This window comes from Bufo gargarizans, chromosome 3 (assembly GCF_014858855.1).
Source record: "Bufo gargarizans isolate SCDJY-AF-19 chromosome 3, ASM1485885v1, whole genome shotgun sequence".
Lineage (NCBI taxonomy): Eukaryota > Metazoa > Chordata > Amphibia > Anura > Bufonidae > Bufo > Bufo gargarizans.
This window is the reverse complement of record NC_058082.1, coordinates 428,908,597-428,934,302: the sequence shown is the minus strand read 5'-3', so window position 1 is coordinate 428,934,302 and position 25,706 is coordinate 428,908,597. Positions and strand designations below refer to the sequence as shown.

Here is a 25,706-nt window from a genome sequence, read left to right as displayed (position 1 = left end):
AAAAAGGCCACATGCAACCAACCCTAGAATCTGAGTAGGACTGGTTGCCTCCACTTGCAGAGCTGCCTAGGGAGGTGAGGGGTGAAGCCTCACTACGCACTACACTCTGGCACATTACATATTGGTGAGGCTGCTCCGCCGTGACAGCATATCGTATGCAGGATTACATCAATACTATCTATTGCAGAGCAGTGCAGTGTGTAGTGAGGCTCCACCCCCTCTAGTCTGCGAACACTATGTCAGAAACTTTACTCTACTCACCCAATATCAGAGTCTGCCCTCACAAAATGCACAAGTTCCCACAAACACCCTTCAAAATCTTATGAAAAGTATCTCCAGAAAAATGAAGGCCATTTTAGTAAACACCATATTAACATGGTTTAAAAATGGGATGTCCAACAAGCTCATAAGTGTCAGGGTGAGGTGTCCACATACTTTTCATAATAACTGGATTTTTGTACTCACCGTAAAATTATTTTCTCGTAGGATGCATTGGGGGACACAGCACCATTGGTATATGCCCATCTGCTACTAGGAGGCCGACACTAGAAGTCAAAAGTGTTGGCTCCTCCTATCTGGGCTATACCCACTGTAGATGCAGGAGCAAACCAGTAGGTAGAAAAGCAGTAGGAGCACAAGACAAAACTATAAGCCAACAAGTCCTAAACCAGAGAGGACCAACAGAAAAAACTAGCCAAAGAGGGTGAGATCTGTCTCGCCCAATGCATCCTACGAGAAAAGGATTTTAGAGTGAGTACAAAAATCCAGTTCTCTCTTGAATGCATTGGGGGACACAGCACCATGGGACGTCCTAAAGCAGTCCACAAGGGAGGGCAGAAAAACAGCCATGAAACACAAATAACTCACGGCTGCTTGCAGAACCCTGCAACCCATCAGCAGAAGCCAGAAGTCTGCATCAGCAGAAGCCAAGGAGTGGATGTGATAAAATTTGGAAAACATATGGACAGAGGTCCAGGTGGCGGCCTTGCGGATCTGGAAAGCTAAGGCCTGATGTCTAACCGCCTCAAGAAGCCCTGACCGCCCTAGTGGAATGGGCGGTCAACCGAAAGGGAGGAACACGACCCTTCGCAACATAGGCCCCCCCTAACTGCCGACCTAATCCAATGGGATATGATGGCCTTGGAAGCTTGCAGGCCCGACCGGCAGAAGGACCCAGTCAACCGAAGATAGAGACGAGGAGCCCTAACAACATCCAAACAGTGAAGAGAACGCTCCCTACGATGAGAGGGGTTAGGACAGAAGGAGAATCTCCTCATGAATATGGAATGAGGACACCGCCTTAGGGAGAAAGGAAGGGACCGGACGAAGAACCACCTTATCCTGATAAAACACCAAGGAAGGGGATCTGCAAGAGAGCGCAGCAAGTTCAGAAACTCTGTGAATAGAAGTAATCGCTACAAGAAAGGCTACCTTAAACAAGACAAAGGAAAGAGAAATATCCTGTAAAAGCTTCAAAGGGAGAGACCTGAGGAGCGCCCAGAACAATGTTCAAGTCCCACGGTTCCACAGGAGGACGAAAAGGCGAAACACGGTGAGCGACCCCCTGCAAAAAGGTTCTCACTTGGCGGCAATAAGCCAGGGGTTTCTGGAAAAGAACAGATAGGGCCGAAATCTGACCCCAGAGACGCCAGCCGAAGGCCCTTGTCAAAGCCCGTCTGGAGGAAAGACAAAACTCTGGGAAAAGAAAGGTTGAGAGGGTGAAACTTAGCAGCCTCGCACCAGGAAAAATAAGTCTTCCAGGTACGATGATAAATTCAGGAAGACTGGGGCTTGCTTGCGTGGAGCATAGTCTGGATAACAGACTCCGAGAGACCGCGGAACCTCAGTACCGCGGCCTCAACAGCCACGCCGTTAAACGCAGCTGATGTAAACTCAGATAGAGTAGCAGACCTTGGGAAAGGAGGTTGGGACGTAGAGGGAGTAGGAACAGAAGATCTGCGTACCATGCTTGGTGAGGCCAGTCTGGGGCCACCAGAATTGCCGACTTCGGGCGCTTGTGAACCCTGGAAAGGAGCGGAATGGGAGGAAAGAGGTACAAGAGACTGAACTGGGACCAAGGAAGGACCAGAGCATCCGAGGCCAGCGCCTGATGGTCCCGGGACCTCGCGAAGTAACGCAGTACCTTGTGGTTGAGACAGGAGGCGAAAAGGTCCATGTCTCTGGGTGAAAGGACAGTCGGGGCTTTGGCGACTGAGTGAGTCTGCTGCCCAATTGTCGACCCCGGGAATGTGGACTGCGGAGAGGACCGGAACAAAGGACTTCGCCCACCGAAGTATGTGTGAGACCCTCACACTTCTGATGCCCCCCCTGATGATTCAGGTACGCCCCCGCAGTGGAGATGTCAGTCTGGTTTCGGGCCGGAAGACCGGGGAGAAGGTGTGTCCAATGAGAGAGCCAGAAAAATCACCCTGAGTTCCAGAATATTGATGTGCAGGGAGGAGAGAGGGACCCGAAGACGGCCCCCCCACCCCGCCAGGCTGGCGTCCGTGAAGATCACCCACCAACGAAGGGGAAGAAAGGACTTGCCCAGAGATAGGGTGTGAGGTAGAAGCCACCAGCAGAACTCCTTGCGGACGAGATGGGGAAGACGAACCAGATGGTCTAGGCCCAGCTGGGAATTGTCCCAGCTGGACAGGATCGCCAGCTGAAGAGGCCTGGAGTGGAATTGTCTCGAAAGAGGCAACCATCCGGCCCAAAACCCGCAAGTACATCCGAAGAGGTAGAGGGGACGGCTTGTGAAGGTGAAACACTGCATCTCTGAGAGCCACCACTTTGTCCTGGGGAAAGGAACACTCGACAGAGGCAAGTGTCTAAGGTCATGCCCAGGAAATCCACTCTCTGGCGGGGAACCAGGGAGGACTTGGGATAGTTGACCAACCACCCGAACTGAGACAAGACAGACAGGGTGATACGGAGGCTGGCCAGGTTGTCCTCCAGGGATGGAGCCTTCACCAACAGGTCGTCCAGGTAGGGAATCATTGCCACCCCCAGAGTGTGGAGAAGAGCGATAAGAGGGGCCAGGACATTTGTGAAGACCCTCTGGGGCGGAGGCTAAGCCGAAGGGCAGAGCCACAAACTGGAAATGCAGAGAACCGACCGCAAAGTGAAGGAACCGCTGATGGGCCATGGCAATATGTAGGTATGAGTCCTGTATGTCGATGGACAACAAAAATTCGCCCTCCTTCAGGGAGGCCATCACTGACCTGAGCGACTCCATGCATCATCCACGTTTGCACACCACAACTCCTGAAAGTCGAAGCAAGCGGCCCCCCACATGTGGTAAAGCGCAGTCATGCAGAAGAGGTTTTTGCAGACTCTGGCTTTGAAGGCTTGGGGCGAGAATGCCAGGAAGGCCCCCACAACTTCTTGTCCGAGCGGGAGGAAGAGTCCCGAAAGGAGCAAACATTTTTGGACCTTGAAGCCACCAAGGGAGGACAACAGCGACGAGGACTGTTCTGGGGGAGGAGGGAGCTTTTTCCTCCCGTGGCCTCTGAAATAAGCTCCACCAGGCATTTCCCAAACAGCTTTTCACCCTGAAAGGGGAGAGAGATCAGCGCCTTTTTGGAAGCAGCATCTGTCGCCCATGAACGGAGCCAGACCGTAGGGCGGATGGCCACAGAGTTAGCAGGTGCCCTGCTAGACCGGCGAGCCGATACCAGGGAGATACATAGGTCCCGGGAAGCCTGGAGAAGCTGAGAGGCAAGAATGAAAACCTCAACTGGAGCAGAATCTGGCAGCGAACGGATGAGCTGCTTGGCCCAGACCACGCAGGCTTTGGCGACTCAGGAGGCGGCAAAAGCAGGCTGAACAGCGGAGCCTGCCGCTACAAAAATGGCCTTCGCCAAGGAATCAATCTTCTTGTCAGGGGTGGGACTGACCAGAGGTTCACGGACTCTGCACTGAAAGGAAACAGAGCATCCGAACCCTTAGAGGTCTGCAGGCGCCTATCAGGTTGACACCACTCCTTGGCCAGGAGTGCGTCGAGGTCCGGGTGGTTAGGAAAAACCAATACAGAACGCTTGGAAACGCGGAAGGACACAGAATCCTGAGAAGAGGAGGAAGTACCCTCCTGCACATGGAGAGCGTCTCTAACCGCCTTAAACAGGTTCTACATGGCCGCACATAAAGTAGAACTCTGCTCTGATACAGAATCAGAGTGAGAGGTGTCCCCAGGAGTGATCACACAAGGTCTTTTACGGGACCTGGTGTCAGAGCGGGGGCGAGGCCCTTCAGCTACATGGTCCCTGCGAGGGACAGACTGCCGCAATTTGAGCAGGCAAGCGGTCCAGCGACTGCACCATGGACCGGGACAGGCTGGCAAGGTCGCCTATGGCCTGAGACAGTGAGGCAGCCCAATCAGGAGGGGGGGCCAGGGTGTCAGGAGGGCGGCATGGGAGCAGCGCAGTGCGTGCAGAGCGAGTTAGGCTGCGGGGAAGAAAAGCCTTATTGCGCTTAGAGCAAGCATAAAAATAGCCACCCCAATAGGCACCCGGGCTTTAGGGTCCGTACTAGCAGAGAACATAATGGTAAAAAGAGACCAACTACAGAAAAGAAGTGTCTACCAGAGAGGCTATCCTACCAGGCTCCCAGGTGCAGTGCCGCACAATGCGCAGAAGCAGCGAAGGGAGAACAGGAACACTCCAAATGGCGATCAGGCCCTGAGCTGCAATATGGAGCCGCCTCTTCTCAGCAGCAGAAGATACCGCCCCTCCACAGGGAAAAAAAAACACGCTTAGCCGTGATGGCAGCTAAGCAGGAGGTCCTTCCCAGTGAGAGGAGTCGTCGGGCCGAAGCTGGGAAGAAAAAGGGGCGGAGCCAAGTCGCAGCCTAGCAGGCCAAAAAGCTGGGGACTAAATTAGTTGAAGCGGCCGGATCAGAGCTCCGGCGGCGGTGCACAGAAACAGAAGGGAGCTGGAAAGATGCGGATCCCTGCAGAGGGAGCCGCAACACCCCAGGAGACCACCAGAAAGAGATGGAACCGACCGGGAGGCAGGATTGCAGGCCCTTATGTCCAGCTACATGCGTCTCTAAATGGAAGAGTCCCCTTCAGTGACTACACCAGGAGCCCCATGAACAGACGCCCTGGCCAAGGTAGTAAGGGATCAGTGGCCCAGAGGGGGGAGAGAGCTGTACTTACCCTCTGACTTCTTTAGGCGCAGCAGGGTCACCCCATCAGCAGACTCAACACGGGCCCCTGTGGGAATGCTGGCAACCCACTGTAGAGCCAGTAATGGGGACTGGGTGACCAGCGGTACCGAACTACGCGCCCGCAGGGGTGCAACTAAAGTGGCAGCCCACGATGGAGCACCCACCTGCAGCAGGAGAAAATCCTGCATAAAAAAATAAATAAAATAATGTAACAAAATAGCAGCAAGACCTGCAGGAAAAAAAGCAGGTCGTGTCTGCCTCCTATAGACACTAGAAAAAAATTGGTTTGCTCCTGCATCTGCAGTAGGTATAGCCCAGATAGGAGGAGCCAACACTTTTTACTTCTAGTGGCAGCCTCCTAGTGGCAGCTGGGCAGATACCCATGGTGCTGTGTCCGCCAATGCATTCAAGATAAATGGTGTATTTTCTATGAATTGGTCAGCTTAGGTTTCCGCTATATAACAGTTTAGTCCACTAAATAGATGTTTCAGTTCTGTCTAGGGTAGGGGTCTACCTTTTAGAGTTTCTCCAAGTTCATTATTTATTCATGGTGTTCACCTTTGCCTGTTGTGGTGGAGTTATTATAGAGGCCTATCACAAAGCTGAACAACCAGTTACCTAAATTCAGGTGTCACGTCCAAAAAAAAAAAATCAGCAAATTGTTAATTTTTCTACACCAAAAAAATTCTGCTACATGTGAATGGCATTTTCAAAACCCTCTACTATTCTATTTCAACACAATTTGCTGTGTTGAAATAGACCACATCTATGCTCATCTTACAAAGTAGAGCACCTCACAAGGCAACATAAGCAGTCACCCTTATAAAGGACATGGGTTTGAAGAGCTCCAGAAACCACTTTACATGAATATACATATGCATAATTAGAAAATTACATATTTTAAATCAGATTGTTATAATAAACTTCCTGGAGACCGTTATAATCTATGACCGTTTTCTAGCAATGAACATTTATTTCAGTTTCAAAGCTCATACACTCAAACACTATCTAGTATTGGTACACACCTCTATCTGAATTTAGGTGTTTAATTCAGTGCCATTGCCGCAGGTGTATAAAATCCAGCACCTAGCCTTGCAGTCTGCCTTTCCAGACATTTGTGAAAGAATGGGTAGTCCTAAAGAGCATACTGAATTCCAGCATGGCACTGCAATAGGACGCCACCGTTGTAACAAGTCAGTTTATGGTCATCCCTGCTACACCATCAACTGTGAGTGGTATTATTACACTCAGCAACTCACAGACCACATTAAGTTACAGAGTGGGGTCACAGAGTGCTGGGGTGCACAGTACAAAAAAGTCGCCAACGCTTGGCTGACTCAATAATTGCAGAGCTCGAAACCTTCTCCAGTATTAATATCAGAACAAAAACTGAGCTCCAGGATCTTCAAGGCATGGGTTTCCATGGTCGGGCAGCTGAATGCAAGCCTTACATCACCTAGCACAATGCCAAGCATTGGATGGTGTGGTGTAATGCACAGTGCCATTGGACTCTGGAGCAGTGGAACAGGTTCTATGGAGTGACTAACCATACTTTTCTATTAGGCAGTCTGATGGATGTGTCTGGGTTTGGTAAATGCCAGGCGAACGTCACCTGCCTGACTGCACTATGCCAACAGTTAAGATTGGTGGAGGAAAGAAAATGCAATGGGGTTATTTTTTTTGAAGGTTGGCGTAGGCCGCTTACTTCCAGAGAAGGAAATTCTTAATGCTATAGTATAACAAGACATTTTGGACAAATGCATGCTTCCAACTTTGTGGGAATAGTTTTGGGGGAAGACCCTTTTCTGTTCCAGCATGACTATGCCCCAGTGCACAAAGCAAGGTGCATAAAGGTATGGTTGGGGAAGATTGGAGTGGAAGAACTCAACATAGAGCCCCGAACTTAACAACATCAAAGACGTCTGGAATGAACTAGAACAGAAATTGAGAGTCGAGACCCTCATTCAACATCACTGTCCTCTGACCTCACAAAAGCTGTTCTGGATTAAAAGGGCAAAAATTCTCAGACACTATAAAATCTTGGAAAAAAGCCTTCCCAAAATATGTGACGTTCCATTCTAAATCTATAGGCATTAATATGGAGTTGACCTTTCCCCTCCATATTAATGCCTACAGATTTAGAATGGGATGCCACAAAAGCTCCTGTAGGTGTCCCAATACTTTTGTCAACATAGTATAAATCACATAAAAACAAATTTAGCGCATACATAGCAGTTGGTCCAGGATCACTTTCTAGTTGCAATTAATTTGTGTATGTGCATGTATATTAACCCTTTCATGACCAAGGGTCATTGATGCCCCAATGTCCAGGTCAAAATTTACAAATCTGACATGCGTCACTTTATGTGGTAATAGCTTTGGAACACTTTTACTTATCCACGCCATTCTGAGATTGTTTTCTCGTGACACATTGTACTTCATGACAGTCATAAATTTGAGTCAATATATATCACCTTTATTTATGAAAAAATCCCATATTTACCAAAAAATTGTAAAAATTTGCAATTTTCTAAACTTCAATTTCTCTGCTTCGAAAACAGAAAGTGATACCTCATAAAATATTTATTACATAACATTCCCCATATGTCTACTTTATGTTGGCATCATTTTGGAAATGTTATTTTATTTTTTTAGGACATTACAAGGCTTAGAAGTTTAGAAGCAATTCTTAAAATTTTTAAGAAAATTTCCAAAACCCACTTTTTAAGGACTTGTTCAGGTCTGAAGTCACTTTGTGGGGCTTACATAGTGTATACCCCCATAAATGACCCAATTATGGAAACTACACCCCTCAAGTTACTTAAAACCAATTTTACAAGCGTTATTAACCCTTTAGGTGTTCCACAAGAATTAAAGGAAAATGGAGATGAAATTTCTAGATTTCACTTTTTTAGCAGATTTTCTATTTTATTAATTTTTTTTCTTTAACACATTAAGGGTTAACAGCCAAACAAAATTAAATATTTATTACTCTGATTCTGCGGTTTACAGAAACACCCCACATGTGGTCGTAAACTGCTGTACGGGCACACGGCAGGGTGCAGAAGGAAAGGAATGCCATACGGTTTTTGGAAGGCAGATTTTGCTGGATTGGTTTTCTGAACGCCGTATGTTTTTTATTTTTCTACCGATCGTCTTGTGCAGGGGCTCATTTTTTGCAGAAAGAGTTGAGGTTTTTATTGGTACCATTTTTGGGTACATAAATTTTTTTGATCATTCATTATTACACTTTATGGGACAAGGTGGCCAAAAATTGGCTGTTTTGGAATATTTTTTTTTTATTTTTTTTTACAGCGTTCATCTGAGGGGTTAGGTCATGTGACAGTTTTATAGAGCAGATCGTTACGGACGTGGCAATACCCAATATGTATACCTTTTCTTATTTATTTAAGTTTTACACAATAATAGCATTTCTGAAACCAAAAAAATGATGTTTTAGTGTCTCCATAGTCTGAGAGCCATAGCTTTTTATTTTTTGGGCGATTGTCTTAAATATGGGCTAATTTTTTGCGGGATTAGGTAACGGTTTGATTGGTACTATTTTGGGGTATATACGCCTTTTTTGATCGCTTGGTGTTGCACTTTTTGTGATGTAAGGTGACAAAAATGGCTTATTTTTTTACACCGTTTTTATTTTTTATGGTGTTTATTGGACGGTGTTGATGATGTGATATATTTATAGAGATGGTCGTTACGGACGCGGTGACACCTAATATGTGTTTTTTTTTTTGTTTTGTTTTTTTATAGGAAAAGGAAATTAATTTTTTACATTTTTATTTATTTATTTTTACTTTTATTATTTTCACTTTTTTTTTTTTTTTATCAGTTCCCTCTTGGATCTTGAAGATCCAGTGGGGCTGATGATTGTACTATACTTTGCAATGCTCTTGCATTGCAAAGTATAATACAATCAGATGCCTGTAGGTGGCAGCACTGGACGCCTATACCATGGCAACCGGACGCCTTTGCAAAGCGTCCGGTTGCCATGGCAACCATCGGGCGCTGCGATCGCAGCAGCCCTGATGGTTGAGAGAGAGGGAGCCCTCTCCCTCTATTAACCCTATGGATGCCGCAGTAGCGGCATCTATGGGGTTACAGCAGTGTCAGCATAGAGCTGACACACGCTGCTGATGGCGGCGGCTCAGGAATGGAGCCGCCGCCATCACACACAGAAGGGGGACCGCATCGGGGGCAGGGGACGGGGCATCGCTGGAAACTGGGGAGAGGAGAGGGGGGCAGCATTTCATTATTTACAGGAAGGGGCTGCAGGAAGGGGCGGACCGCATCGGGAGGAAGTAGCAGGAGAAGATGATGGACAAGGGGGCGCAGGTCGGGGCAGGAGGGGGCGGACCGCATCGGGGGGGGCAGGACAAGAACGGGGCACAGATCGGGGGCACGGGGGCTTCAGGACACATTACCGATTTCAGGCTCTGATCTGCAGACCGCAGATCAGAGCCTGAAACCGGCATTTTTTTCACACAGCGATCCGATTAGTTAGTCTGCACAGACTAACCAATCGGATCGATTGTCGGCAAGGGGCCACTCTGATTGGTCCCTTGCCGGCATTACTGCACTGTATGCTGTCCGTGACAGCATACAGGGCAGGGGCAGAAGCTTTAATCCAAGCGCTTTGCAGCGCTTGGATTAAAGAGCTGCCAGAACGTATATATACGTGGTAGCTGCACGGGGTATGTGCAGCTATCACGTATATATACAGATTGCAGTCGTGAAGGGGTTAATCATGCTGCTTAGCATGGTGATCTGGAGACTTCAGAGCGATAAAGGCCTCCATGAAGTCTTTATGACCGGTCAGGTTTTGGGGCTTGTACATTTTCATATTGTAAGCAAGCATTGTACTTACTGATGCAGGAACTGGTTCCTGAAACTCAATGCTGAGCTCATGGCAGTAGATATACAGTAGCAGTCGCTCACATTTCTGAAAAAAGACACAAACGTTATATAGAAAATATTTTTCAATGCAATTTCAGTCACAAGAATAATATCTTGCAATGCATTTTAGATCTTTAAACTTTTTATTTTTTTATTAGTGGTGTCAGGAAGACACTGGCACAGTAAACTATACAGTGGATGGAAGGCATTGGGGTACTGCTGCCCACCTGCCTTCCCACCACTCCATTCTAGCTTCATACAGTGATCTTCTGGTCCCCGGCTTGTTTACTTCTGGCCGTGGTATAGACAGCAAGGTCATGTGCACCGTTACAGCTAATGAAAGTGCCCACTAGCGGCATGCCACTGCTGGGTCATATGCCACACGTTACTGCTGAGGGCATTCATTGGCTGCAATGGTACATGTGACACTGTACGTACACAGCCCAGAAGTAAACAAGCTGGGGACGGGGAGATTCTTTCAAGAGGTACCATGTTAATTTAAATGGGTTACACAGTAATTTTAAAGAGCCAAAATCAAAGGACCTAGAGGGGGGGGGGGAACATTGAACAAAACCAACTCAATAATGCTTACACTCCAAAAGGTATAGCAGTTTTATTTTTCCCACAATGATCTTGCTCAGCAGAACAGCTGGATTACACAATGAAAGCACACGTACCATTTGGTCCACAGGATTCAAGCCTTGAACTGTCTTCCCTTTCTTGCTGTGTTGAGAGTTGTCACAATCGTACTCTACTTCAGGTTTGTTCAGGTCTCTACAGAACGTGCACATCCATTCACCACTATTCATAAAAGAAGAAGAAAAACAACAAAAAACACAAGCGTTAAACACTGACGTCAATGTTAGTGATTTTACCCCTCTCCGCTGTGAAAACTCGCACCTCATCCACATTGCTGCTACTATACTCTGTTAATTTTCAGTTAAAGGGCTATATTGGTAAGATGTGCCCCCAATGTCTGATAGGTAGGGGTCCTACCTCTGGGAGGCGCATCTATACTAAGAAAGGAGCCCGCAAAGTTTTGAAGGTCACACCGCACATGTGCGGCCACCCTCATTTCTATGGGAACATTGGCTCCACAATTTCCATCAGTTCCATAATAGTGAACAGAACGGTGGTAGCGCTTGCATGGTGCACTTCCCAGTCATGCGCAGTGCGCCCTCTGCAGTCCCAGAGGTGACATGCACCTAACAGACATTGGGGGCATACCCTAGCGATATGCTGCCAGTGTCCAACTAATCTGGATGAAAACTCCACAGCATTTCTGTCAATTGTGGCAGCACCCTAAAAACATCAAATGCTTTTTATCTACTACAGTGCAACTCTGTTCTCCAGCGCATAGCACTGACATTTTTTGTCACAAGGTGTGATTAGTAGGGAATCATGAGCACAACCCCACGTGGTTTCTAAAGATGAGCACAACTCTCTAATTCATGGATTTTCAAAGGGAAATATTTATTAGGACCGGCGTTCTGTGCTGCTATGCCACAATCTTGCCTGCAGCACTCATCCGTCACTTTTTTTAATGCCTATTGGTAATTAAAATAACTTGTTTGACGCAGATCTTCTACTTTTTATACATGCTGGAATCCGGAGCCAGGGTCCGACACTACGGGCACCAGTGGATCTATACCAGATAGCCAGTCACTAGGAACTAATTATACCCAACTGAGGGATTGGAATGCTGCTCTTTTGTGAATATTTTTAGAAAGGGGGCAAGGACACAAATGTTGACACAAATTGGGACTTGTACAAAAATTTTAGACTTTACAACATATAAGCTTAAAGGGTGTCTTTCACGCAGATTCACCCTAATAGTGTTATGTCCACGGCATCCCACCTATTAAAACGGTGCTTACCGTTTGTTCCTTGCTAGCATCGCTGTGGAGAAAAACACTTTTAATCTGCATGCAAATGAGTCTGTGAAGGTGCCCAGGCGTTACAACGGCCGGTGCCCAGGCCCCTGGGTCATTTTCATACGAAGGCACTCCCCCTCTGCCCGCCCTTAGTCTCTGTTCTAACCTTTGTCCTCCCGTCCTTCCTCCTGCGCATGCACATGCTAAACTGCTATGCCCCGGCCCGACAGTGCTCATTCAATGTGCACGCGCCGATATCGCGTTCATCGGGGAGGAGGGAAGTTAGAACAAAGACTAAAAGGCGAGCAGACATGGCGGAGGGGGAGTGCCTTCGCATGAAAATGACCCAGGGCCCCCCTGTGCACCTTCATAGACACGGTAGTGCCGATCGGGCTCATACTGCATGCCCAACATTAGGATATTGTACCCCCTTGAACAGGGATGTCCATTTTCATTTTTTTGCTTCCTCTGAGCCGTGTATCATAAGAATAATACAACTTTGGGTTACCTTGCCAGCATCCAACATGGTGCTTCTGAACATTGGTTCATGTGACCATGCGTGTTGGAATGCTGACAGACACTTCCGGTCTCGCTGTGTCCGAATGGGTAGGTGATGTGCGTGACGTCTGCCTCAGGCATGGCGTGACGTCATGCTGTTGAGACGCAACCTGGCGCCTGCGCACTCCTTAGGGACAGACACCAAGTTTGGCCATTGACTGCATGTGGATGTACGTTGGTTCTATGTGGTATGTTACCGATCTTGTCCTTTGCTCCTCCTGTTTTTATTCTAATGTAATTATGTTAATGTGCAGCAGCCGATCTATATTGGTGCCACTTACTGGATTTATGTATTGATTGCACTATATTATGAATTTTTGTAATTTATGTATAATCATGTGTTGTACCATTGTTGCTATATATTGTATCATGTTATATCACATTATAATCACTATTTATTCATTTTTCACACACTTTTTATTGTAATGATCACATTGATTGATTGTTCCACCCCCTAATCATGTATGTCTACTTATACCTTGTGTTACACTTCTGTTTGATGCTTGAGAAAGGCTCTGTGTTTTAAGCTGAAACGTCGCTTCACTGTGCCACTGTGGCCTAATAAACCACAACTTTTTCTACTGGAAGTGCTGTCCGTTTCAGTCTACATTTTTTGGGTAAGCAGTTAGAGATATAGAGATATATATATATTATATATATATATATATATATATATATATATATATATATAGAAAAGGGATCTGAACAGATGTGGTGTCTATTATTAGGCATAGGAGTCAGTGTGAAAACTGAAGGATTTTAGGATGCCCCGACATGGAAAACATCATCATCAAAAATTAAATTAACATATGTGTAACATAAAACCTTTCGGTGATTTTCTGCTCACATATCCTCCTCTCTCCCCCCCCCCCTAAATGTCTGAACCCCTAATGACCACAACATCAGAACTTCTATAAATTAGCAGAATTCAAGCTAATCAAGACAAGATTTTTTTTTCATGCAGAAATCAGCAATGTTTGACAATACCTTGGAAAACTAAGCAGTGTTGGTACATGACATGTGAGGTGAAAAACCTTTGGGCACTTTTCACAACATAAGAGGTCTCCTCCATTTTGGCACACCGCACACCAGTCTTCATTTGGATCTTCATCTTTGTTTGTCCCATCACCATTGCCTCCACCTCTTGGTGACCGATGCATAGAACTACGGACAGGCGATTTTCCATTTACGAGAGTACCATGGGAAGACTGTTCACAACTCCTGTTTCTGCTATTTGGCTCGGCCTTTACATGATTTTCCAGATTGGCCAAGGCTTCTAGATCACTTTCAAGGTGCAGCGTGGTGGTGAGCGGTGGGGTCAGGCTGCTCTCTGGACTGCTTAGCTAGTAAAGGTATCAGAAATTAGTTACTAACTACATACATCGACTTCTATAACAGAACTACTAAAGATCTACTGGTTAGTGCACCCTTCACAAAAAAAATTACTACATTCAACCAAACAGCAATGATATCAACAATAGATTTGTATTTAGGAAACTGTGCTCAATGGAACTGCTTAACACTCTCTCCATAACATGCGAGACCAGAGATGAGTAGTAAGAATGCCTCCTCATCTATGTCCTCGTGACATAACCCTGGCCCCTAGGTATGCTCATCTCTTTAGTAATGTGGTGTGAACACACCTGACTTTCCCAGAGATTGGGACTTTAACCCTCTGCAGTCTAGTGATAATGGACAATGAATGTCACTACAGAGTATAAAATCGATGTAAACTGCAACAGTTCATGATGTAGTTTTCCATAAACCCGACAGCGTAAAACAAAAGTTAATTTGAAGTGCCATTAAAGGGGTCTTCCTCAGTGGTGATGGTAGCAAGCAAGGAAAGAGACCACTAAGGCCAAGGAACGGCCGCATCGGTCACGTGTGTCTACAGCATGGCACCGCTGCAGGGAAATTAATAAAGACCAGTGGGCACATTCGAAAATGAGCACTGGAACCAGTGGGAGATTTATTACGATTGAATTTTTTTATTTTATAATATTGCATTTCGTCCATTAGCTAAATAATTTCTTCAAGTACCAGAAACCACATTCATGAGGGTCTGTCATTTGCGGTACTCCATTTTAAAAACAAATCCAGTGACACTGAAAAATATTTTCTTACTTTGCCATTAAAATTTGTAACTAAATACTGGTATAATAAATTGCTGTGCTCGCTGCAAATACATATACAGTACCAGTCAAATTTTTGGGCACACCTACTCATTGAAGAGGCTTGCATGAACTTTCTTCCTAACACGCTCCAGAATAATAGAAAAGCGATAACCGAATAGTATTACAACTGGAACTACAGAGTGATCAAAAATAGTGATTGAAAAGCCAGCCAATATTTAAAAATTTTGAAAGCAGCCACCCTTTGTCTTGATTCCAGCTTGGCACAGTCTTGCCATTCTCTCAAACATCTTGATATGGTAGCCACTACAAAGAAGAGCGAACCGTGTGCTTCCAATTCATTCCAATAGATATTTTTCTCTGGAGGTAACTGCATAAAACATCTGATTGGTGGGGGTGGCAGGTGTCAGGTCATTACTATCAGATGGAGGTCTATCTTGAGGATATCAATATCGAGGTACTGGAAAAACTAACCACCTGACAGTTACATTAAACATGAAAAACCCTCCCAAAAATGTAACTTTTTAGTTTTAGATATTGAATTTATGTCTCAAATAATATTACATAATATTAATATCTATTATAATAATTTTATATAATAAAGGACAAAATTAAAGTAGTAATCTGATTGGTTGCTATGGACAACTACCTCATTCTTTTACACCAGTTTAGCTAAATCATCCCCCTTGTATCTTAAGATTTTTGGGCACATATTAAAGTTTTCAGCCATAATTCTGGAGGCATCTGCCTGTCGATCTTCCAGACAGGAGTGGGATCCTTTGACATTACACAGTTTCCAGTGAAGCTATAATTTGTAATGATGAGAAATAAGGCCCAAGGCCAATCATTGCAGGTGGCTGGCATAAATGTCTGCTCCAGAGTTGGATCAGGTAAAAACCTTTGTGTTTATGCACCTGGTAACTGCCAGTGGTGTTTAGCCACAGGTTGTGTCATATGACTCCATCTCCTACCAGTTTAGCCGTTAGGTATTTAGGAAGTTTAAAATAAACAGCGTGTAACTGCCGGGGTATAGGGCTACTAGCGATTTGCCTCCTGGGCACCCTTGGAACAAATCCAATAAACACACAGAGACAGACCAACGCTTCATACTCAGGCAGCACTGGTTCCTTTGTCTAGTAATACATTAATCACAAAAAGTTAGGGGTATTTGGCTTGAGGGTGAAGTTTGAGAATGAACCTAAAATGCACTCTAACCTTTAAAGGTGAACTTAAAGAGGACCTTACAGTTTGTTTTTTATTGTAGATAAATACCTTTACTGGAGGGGTACCCCTGCTGATGCTGCCACCCTGAATGTTTTTTTTTTATTTTAATATTGCTCCTGCTCCCAGCTATGCCCCCTGTATTTATTGAAGGTTTCTCCCTGGCGGTGACGCTCTCCGCTGTGAATGGATCTCTGAACGGCCAGAAAGAAGGAGATGCCCATTGAGAAACCCTGGCGTCTCCTCTTCCCTATACCGATACTCTGTATTAACATACTGAGCGGGAGAATTCACATGTCCAACTGTTCAATGTTTCTGTAGTTTTTGCACAATTTGCTGTTCTCCAACGGCAAAATTCACAGAAGGCGTTTGATCCATAATTTGCCTAATACATTTTCTGGTTCAATTAGAATTGGTATTTAAACAGTCCTCTTCATCATACTGTTCACATTTTGACATCATGAGGCCAAGACAACACCTAACAATTGATCAACAGTACCTCGCCATTGCGAGGCTTCAACCAGGATGTTCTCAGATGGAAGTGGCCACTGAGGTTAGAGTGACACAGTGTGTCACCAGCAGGTTTCAACAGATGCAGAGAGACTGGAAGAGTCACAGAAAGGCATAGAAGTGGATGTCCTTTGTCCATATCCCACTGTTGCCTGCTTGATTGTGAACAATGCACTGCGGAAAGGGAAGATGAATGCCACACAACGCCAAATGTCACGTCAGACCATTCAAAACTGTTGACATCAGCGTGGTCTGCGTGCGAGACGACCCGACCACAGGCGTCATCATCTTGCATGGGCCAGGGAGCACTTACGCTGGATGATGGACCAGTGGGCCTCAGCTGTTCACTGATGAAAGTTGCTTTCACGCTGAGCAGAAATGATGGCCGCCAACGAAGTTGGAGACGTCAAGGAGAGCACTATGCATAAGCCACTGTTGTCACCAGAAGAGCCTTTAGTGGTGTTAGTGTGGCAGGTGTGTCTAGTCAATACAGAACTGCCCTACACTTTGTGAATGGTACAGTGACAACCCCATAATACTTGAACATAATCATTAATCCAGTCATTGTGTCTATGCACAATGACTGACCTAATTTAATCTTCATGGACCACAATGTGTCGCACGGACATGGAAGCATATAGAGGACATCCGTGAGCTGTCCGCATTTTTACGGACTTGTAAATGTCCAGGTCGTGGCATCAACGTACAGCCCAATTAGGCGCAGAGGGGTGTTTAAATAGGCAAGCGGTTATTTTTCCACTCCTCTTGCAAAAAAAAAAGAAAAAAGACCCAATATATGACAGAGCAAGTATGCTCTTGGATTGATGGGTGATATATTGCAAGCCCAAGAGAAAATACAACAAATCCAGTTGCTCTGACTTATTACTACTGATATACCCATGATCTGGATGAATTAAAACATTTACAGAGAGTGGATCTATGTCTCCCTGCAGACTGTCTCAAAACTGGATCCCCATCTCCTCCTCCACTATGGATTAGACCGCAGCCAGTTGAAGAGGACTACAACTTACCTAGAGATGCGATCTTGGCTGACAACCCACTTTTTTAGACCTGGCATGAGCGGGGAAAAGTCGCAAATTGCAGTGTAAAGGTTTTTTGCGCCTCAATCTGTGCCAGAAAACGAACTAATTAAGGTGTATTTCTGGTTGGCTAGTTAAACTTTTGACTGGTATTGTATGGGGGTATTTGTAGATTTCACCCCTTTTTTATTAAGTTAGTTTGAGCCAATACAATTATTTTCCCAATTTACCATGCATGCACTTCGTCTGCCATCCTCAGATTTCTCTTGCTTAACGGCTCCTGAGAAACTACACACGTCCTCTTCTATGCCAGGTTCCTGCTTCACCTTCATTGCATCCGATTTAAATGCGTTTCTATCAACAGTTCGACCACTGGAACCACAACTGTGTAATGAAAGAAATAAGGCATTTAACAAGAATTCATCCTTCGTTTGCCCCTATACATATAATGCATTTACACCCAGGTACCCCCCAAAAATTTCAAAATATGCAGACAGATTAGTGAAAGACAGAAAAGGAAAAATTATAAACCGCCTTTCTTTACATAGCGGTAACATTTTGCAGGGGTGTAAAAATTACATGGAAGAGTGGCAAATGGAAGACGCTGTTAAATGTTATTACTCACCTTCCTCTACTGCCTGTGCTTGATGTACTGGGAGGCCTTACTGGTGTGTGAGAGTTGGACAGGCCTGAAACAAAAAGGGAAGTTTTTGTTCACGTGTAATAAACATCCAGCAATATATAGGATTTACTATTGGGATCCTCTCACATTCTGTCTGCCTTATTTTCAGTTTTTTCTTACAGTGGAAGTCAATGGGAACACTTTGGGGGTCGTTTATCAAACTGGTGTAAAGTAGGTCAAAAATGAAAGGTGGAATCTGATTGGTTGCTGTGGGCAATGTCCCAGATGGGCCAACCCTTTTAATCTCTAGGGAGAACTAAAATGTTCAAGATGTCACAGCTGCATTTATCTTTATCCCAAGTAAGAAATCAAATGAGATCATCTCACAATTGGGTTTGTCTGTATTTTTTGTCCAAATTCTATGGTGATGAGGTCACAATGAAATTTGAATTTGTTCCTATTTAGAATTCCACAGTTTATATAACATGTATTCCCAGTAAGAACTCCATTGGGATCAGCTCTCAATGGCATTTTTCTTTAGAACGCCATTCTGATGAGGACGGATCTGCCTTTATCTTTATTTCTAGGCAGGAATCTATTGTGACTTGTCTTTATTTCTAGGTATTGCCATGAGATCTTCATTCCAGGTGGAAATCCACTGTGATGTCAAGTCAGAATCCTAGGTAAAATTCCATACTGATGTCATAATTGTTTTGGTCTTTTACTCCTTTACAAAAACCATGGTGATGTCACCATAGAACGTGATGTTATTATAGGTCAACCATTCATTTTACTGATGTTGCATCTGTCTTTATTAACAGGCAGAATTCCATTCTGATGATGTCACAATTACTTTTGTCTTTTACTTCTATGCACAAACCATTGTGATGATGTCACCATAGAACTTGATGTGATTACAAGTCAGCCATTCATTTTCATGATGTTGCATGTATTTACAGACAGAATTCCATTCTGATGTCACAATAGCTTTAAACGGATTTCCCAGGACTTTAATAATAATGGCCTATCCTCAGGATAGGTCATCAGCATCTGATCGGCGAGAGTCCGAAACTCTGCCCCCCTGTCGATTAGGTGTTCTACAGTAAGCTCCAGTGCTAGATATGCACAGCTCTGTCCACTGTGAACTTCCATTTACTTCAATAGTGACTACAATCAAAAAGGAATGCTTCACAAACTACATACCGACAAAAACTACTGAACCACTTACCTGTTGAGCCCGGTGACATGGCAGATGGTCCTGGGGATGGATTCATAGTGCTTGTTGGCTGTGGAAGCTGATGACCTATTGAGATGTACCTACTTAATATGTGGTCTAAATTGCTTGACCCAGCATCTTCCAACTGCAAGACAAGACAGGAACATGACGGCTTATACACTGCACAAATGAGGCTTTAGGCAACCTAGAAGATCTACCATGTATAGACAATTCTGAAATTGTATTTACTTCTTTGTTAATACTACTGTACTTTACGCTGGTCATAGAAGTCAATGGGGAAGCAAAGAAACATCAACCACTCTTCTAATAATCTTATAAAATCTTATAAAACCTGCCAATGTTTACAGCTAGAAATCTGCTTCTGACCCGCTACCGATTTTTCTTCAACTGATTTTGCCGTGTAAACTTAGGGCTGTAGACAGTCGACCAGAACCTCGCTAACAAGCGTTCATAGGAACACTCGTTAGTGATAATCTAATTGTGTAAAAGTGCCGCCGATAGTGCTGTCCAATCACGCTCTGCTGTCGGCAAATAATGATTCTGTATGGGGTTGAGCGATGGCATTAGTGATCACTGCTCCCCATACTGTGCAGGAGATCACTGCATGTCCTTCACTGACAAGAAGGCTATTGCCAGGAAAGAATGCTTCCTTCCCGACAACTGAAATGATGATCTGCAGACCTAATACAGCCCTTCACCTAACGGTGGCCATACACCTTCAATAGCTGTCGGGCAAACATCTATCCCAACTAGGGCTGCAGTAAACGAATATTTTTGTAATTGAGTATTCTATCGATTATATTTCTCGATTCATCAAGTAAGCTAATAAGAAAAAGCTACTTAAAATAACGTACGTAATTAGGTATGTATAAAGTTATTGGTTTGAAGGGGTTAATAACTTTATACATGCCTAATGCCAAGGTGCTCCCATTAACCCCTCCAAACCAATAACTTTATACATGCCCATTGGGTTTGGAGGGGTTAATGGAAGCACCTTGGCATTAGGCATGTATAAAGTTATTGGTTTGAAGAGGTTAATGAAAGCACCTTGGAGGTGCCTTCATTAACCCCTTTCTAAACCAATAACTTTATACATGCCAAGGTGGTGCTTGCAGCCTCCATTAACCACTCTCTCTCCATCTGCCTCCCCCCCCCCAGCCTCTGATCTGCCTCCCCCCCTCCCCCCAGCCTCTGATCTGCCTCCCCCCCTCCCCCCAGCCTCTGATCTGCCTCCCCCCCTCCCCCGCCTCTGATCTGCCTCCCCCCTCCCCCCGCCTCTGATCTGCCTCCCCCCCCCAGCCTCTGATCTGCCTCCCCCCCTCCCCCCCGCCTCTGATCTGCCTCCCCCCCGCCTCTGATCTGCCTCCCCCCTCCCCCAGCCTCTGATCTGCCTCCCCCCCTCCCCCCAGCCTCTGATCTGCCTGCCCACTCTGGTAACGCAACCCCCCCCCCCCCCCTCCCTCCCCAGTATTAATCATTGGTGGCAGTGGCCACAGGGTCCCCCTCCTCCCCCCCATCATTGGTGGCAGTGTCAGTTCCGATCGGAGCCCCAGCAGTGTAATGTAGTGGGATATGGCCGGCACATTCATTGGTGGCGCAGTGGCCACAGTCCCTCCCCTCCTCCTCCTACTCTGTCCTCATTGGTCTTCAGCGGCAGCCTCCCTCCGCTGTGCCGGCCGGCTCAGTCCTGCCTCTCTGGCCTCCGGAGGACACGGAAGCGGTGAGTGAGACGCTTAATTTCACTCCCGCTCCGTGATCACGTGATGGAAACGATTCCTCGATGCAGGGAAACTGCATCGATGAATTTTTTGACTCTATTTAATCGAGTTATTCGATAATCGTTTCAGCCCTAATCCCAACTCCACCAATAATTAGCAGATGGTGAGAGAGCAGGAGATGATGAATAACCAGGACTCTTCTCAGGTAGATTTGACTCTTCTCAAGGCCCGGGCTGCAATGATTATGATGCTGGTTCTCAGCAACCACTTACATTTAGCTCATGAGTGACACACCGCTGAAATCAACATTTCTGTCACTATTTTATGCTGCCCTCAGTGAAATCAGCATAAAGTTGATGGCAGGTTCCCTTTAATATTAGTTTAACAGGAACATTTACAAATTCTTGCACTGAAGGATACAAATCTACAGGTCTGAGCGTGTATGTATGTGGAATGACGGCACTACGCCAGAATTTCTGATAATGCAGCAGATAAGTAACCCTGGAGGCACATGCGATTTAATCAAAAGGGGTTATCTGTCCCCAAAAAAGTTTAGAAAAAGCACAAACTACACCCCCCTGTGGTCTAATTTTCCTGGTGCCTCTTGACAGAAAGGAAACGACCACTCAGCCAATCACTGCCTGAGATGGGTCGTCACCACAACCAGTGATCGGCTGAGTGGTCTTTCCCCTGTGTGTTGAGAGGCATCAGTAAGTGGAGACTGGCGGAGGATCATGAAACACAAACTAAAGTGACAAGGCAGCGATGAGAAGAGTTGGTTTTTCACAGCATTTTGAGCCTTTTCAAAATAATATTTACCGCACGGACAACACCTCTAACACATGTTTCTAGTGATGATCGCTGGATTTATTCAGATACCAATAATCTGGACTTGGTTGGTAATAAATAAACCTGCAGCTAGTGAGGACTGTGGAGCAGACCATACAAAACCACCAGCATTAGTTAGTTAACCCGCCTGCAGAGTTGGGTACTCCGCCGGCAACTTTACAGAATGCCTGAGGACCATCCAATGGACTTCTATTGACTACTGAGAACCTCTGAAAATTACAGCCGAGTGTATAGTAACCCCATATATGCTGAACTATCTAACATTAAAAGTACTTAAAGGGAACATGTCACTGGGATTTTGGGTATAGAGCTGAGGACATGGGTTGCTAGTTGACCGCTAGCGCATCCACAATAACCAGTCCCCATAGCTCTGTGTGCTTTTATTGTGTGTAATTTTTTTTTATTTATTAAGATATGTAAATTAACCTGATATGAGTCCTGTCCCTGACTCATCTCAGGGTAATTTGCATATGTATGAAATCAGTTTTTTTTTTTACACAATAAAAGCACACAGAGCTATGGGGACTGGGTATTGCGGATGTGCTAGCGGTCATCTAGTAATTTATGTCCTCAGCTCTATACACAAAATCCTGGTGACAGGTTCCCTTTAACTGTATCGCCTTTATCATCTCAAGACAATACTATCAATTGCTCCTACAAGCTCTGAAACTGGGAATTATACTACTACATATACACCACATAGTCGCTTCCTGATTTTATGTTCCAGCTTCTGGAAAAAATTAGTTGTATTAATCCTATATTTAATGGGAAGACAGAAGCCTTAAAAGGCACCTGCAGATTTGTACCTATGAAACTGGCTGACCTGTTACATGTGCGCTTGGCAGCTGAAGGCATCTGTGTTGGTGCTAATTTCATATGTGCCTGCCTTGCTGAGAAAAATATTTGAATATATGCAAATTAGCCTCTAGAAGCAATGAGGTTGCTGTTACACCTAGAGGCTCTGCTCTTTCTGCAACTGCTGTGCCCTCTCCACTTTAGTTGGCAGGGACTGGCAGTGAAATCATAATGTCTAGCCTTGCCAATTAAAGTAGAAAGGGTGCAGCAGTTGCAGAGAGGGCTGAGCCGCTGGGTGTAATGGCAACTCCCTCATTGCTTCTAAAGGCTAATTTGAATACATTAAAACATGATTTTTTTTCAGCAATGCTGGCACATATGAACATGGGGCTAATACAGATGCCTGCAGCTGTAATACGCACATGCAATAGGTCAGCCAGTTTCATAGGTAGAAAGCCGCTGACAGATGCCCTTTAAAGGGGGTTTCTGGTACTTAAATTGATAATATTTCATTTAAAGGGGGTTGTCTATGATTAGAAAAACACGGCTGATTTCTTCTATACAAAGCACCACACTTGTATATAGGTTGAGTGTGTAATGCATCTCAGCTCCATAAGATTCAGTGGGGCTAAACTGTAATTTTACACACATCCTATGGAAAGGTTTGGTGTTATTAGAGAAAGCAGCCACGTTTGGACGACCCCTTTAAGATTGATATCCTCAGAATACGCCATTAATATCTGATCAGAAGGGTCCAACACCCTGCACTCCGGACAATGAGGTCTTCTGCAGTAGCTCCGTCCATTTCTGTAGTGGAAGTAGTTGGTTACTGCATCGCTGCTTCCAGGGAAGTGAATGGGAGTCATGCTGCAATCACCATAGAAATGGATGGAGCGGTACAGTCCGGGCACAAGGCCACTGCAGAACAGCTGACCGATGAGGGTGCGGGGTGTTAATGCCATAGGTTTGCCTGAGTACATTAAGAGCACATAGGTCAAAATACCTGGAAATTAATTGCACAATCAGATTAACAATGTGACTTCAACGGGGCATAATCTTCTGGACATTTATGGCATATCCTGTTGAAATGCCTGATGGGAGTGGGACCCCATCTCGCACCAGTGAATGATGAGGCGGCCGCGCGAACGGCTCTCTCCATTCGCTTCTAAAAATAGCCAAGTACGCACGCATACACAACTGAAAATACATATATAGGGCATCCTGGACATACAAAACAGTAACAATTCCCCAAAAGGAGTAGAGCAAAATCTCTTTTAGGCCTCTTTCACACTTGCGTTGTACGAATCCGGCGTGTACTCCACTTGCCGGAATTACACGCCGGATCCGGAAAAACGCAAGTGAACTGAAAGCATTTGAAGACGGATCCGTCTTCAAAATGCGTTCAGTGTTACTATGGCAGCCAGGACGCTATTAAAGTCCTGGTTGCCATAGTAGTAGTGGGGAGTGGCATACTTACAGTCCAAGCGGCTCCCGGGGCGCTCCAGAATGACGTCAGAGCTCCCCCTGCGCATGGATGACGTGCCATGTGATCACGTCATCCATGCGCGTGGGGCGCCCTGACGTCACTCTGGAGCCCCCCGGGAGCCGCACGGGCGGTAAGTAGCTCCCCCGCTCCCCACTACACTTTACCATGGCTGCCAGGACTTTAGCGTCCCGGCAGCCATGGTAACCATTAAGAAAAAGCTAAACGTCGGATCCGGCAATGCGCCGAAACGACGTTTAGCTTAAGGCCGGATCTGGATCAATGCCTTCCGACGACGGAACTCTATGCCGGAAGAAAAGAACGCAGGTGTGAAAGAGCCCTTACTTAAAAATTTCAATTTATATTAGGGAGTTAAGGCACATTGGTAAATAGGCATTTTTTGTATCGACTGAAAGAGCGCATATAATGGAATACAACAGTAGAGCACACAGAGAATTAGGTTGTCAATTTCTGAAGTTAATTTAGATCCGGTCGATACAGCTCTGAGAAACTGGATACAACAGCGAAAGATTTGCCGATTCACAGCCCATAAAACAGTCTGAATAAAGAAAGCCATTACAGCAGGTCATGTACGGCAATAGTGAAAGCATAAATACCTGAATGGGGGGGATGTCAGGCAGAGAAGGAAGGTTCTCTGGATTTGTTACAGATGGAATTAATTCTATTGATGTAACAGACGGGCTGGTTGGGCCTCGGTTTGCGTTTGCCATGGTTGCTGTTGTAGGGCTAGTAGGATTGATTACATTATTATGGATTGAGACTACTGGAAATGGACCAGCATGCCCAGGGTTAGAGTGGTGCTGAAAAGAAGAAAAAAAAATAAAACATTTAAATAAATGTCAATTTATGGACATCTAAACATCAAAAAGCAATAAAAAAAAATATATATATATAAAAAAAAGCCCACAGGACTAGATAGAACCATCCTGTTTTACAGTAAATTTGCACAGCGTAAATACTTGTGCGCCCTTAATGATGTACTTGTGACTCAAGAAAAAAAAAAAGTAAGATTTTAAAGGGGAGATTTATCACAACTGGTATAAAGCAGGGGTAGGGAACCTTTTTGCTGCCGAGGGCCATTTGGATATTTGTAACATCATTTGCGGGCCATAGAAAATTCTCAACTTAAAAATTTGACTGCTATATTTGGTCAAACAAATAATTGACTTAGAGAGGGGTTCACCTAGCTTTCACTCTCCCTGCCTCTTTCTTCACAACTGTCCCTGCCTTTCTCCCTTTCTCAGCCTCAGATCAGACCCCTCTTTCCATCCTCCATTAGCCTCAGAACCCCCTCTCCATCCTCCATTAGCCTCAGACCAGACCCCTCCCCCTCCCTCCATTAGCCTCAGACCAGACCCCACCCCCTCCCTCCATTAGCCTCAGACCAGACCCCACCCCCTCCCTCCATTAGCCTCAGACCAGACCCCACCCCCTCCCTCCATTAGCCTCAGACCAGACCCCACCCCCTCCCTCCATTAGCCTCAGACCAGACCAGACCCCACCCCCTCCATTAGCCTCAGATCAGACCCGATCCGACATTTAAAATAAATAAATTTACCTCTCCAG

General features: G+C 45.3%; 1 protein-coding gene across 2 annotated transcripts in view; it reads right to left on the bottom strand.

Annotated features, from left to right (window-relative positions):
• The window catches only part of TRIM33 (tripartite motif containing 33), a 121,026-nt gene that overhangs the window by 5,562 nt on the left and 89,758 nt on the right, over positions 1-25,706 (bottom strand). For both annotated transcript variants that reach the window (XM_044288508.1, XM_044288509.1), the window contains exons 11-17: positions 24,737-24,940; positions 19,266-19,398; positions 18,041-18,104; positions 17,646-17,799; positions 13,500-13,855; positions 10,758-10,881; positions 10,052-10,126 (exon numbers count right to left, since the gene is read on the bottom strand). In XM_044288508.1, coding sequence (XP_044144443.1) covers positions 10,052-10,126; positions 10,758-10,881; positions 13,500-13,855; positions 17,646-17,799; positions 18,041-18,104; positions 19,266-19,398; positions 24,737-24,940 — 1,110 coding nt within the window. The remainder of the gene's footprint in view (positions 1-10,051; positions 10,127-10,757; positions 10,882-13,499; positions 13,856-17,645; positions 17,800-18,040; positions 18,105-19,265; positions 19,399-24,736; positions 24,941-25,706) is intronic.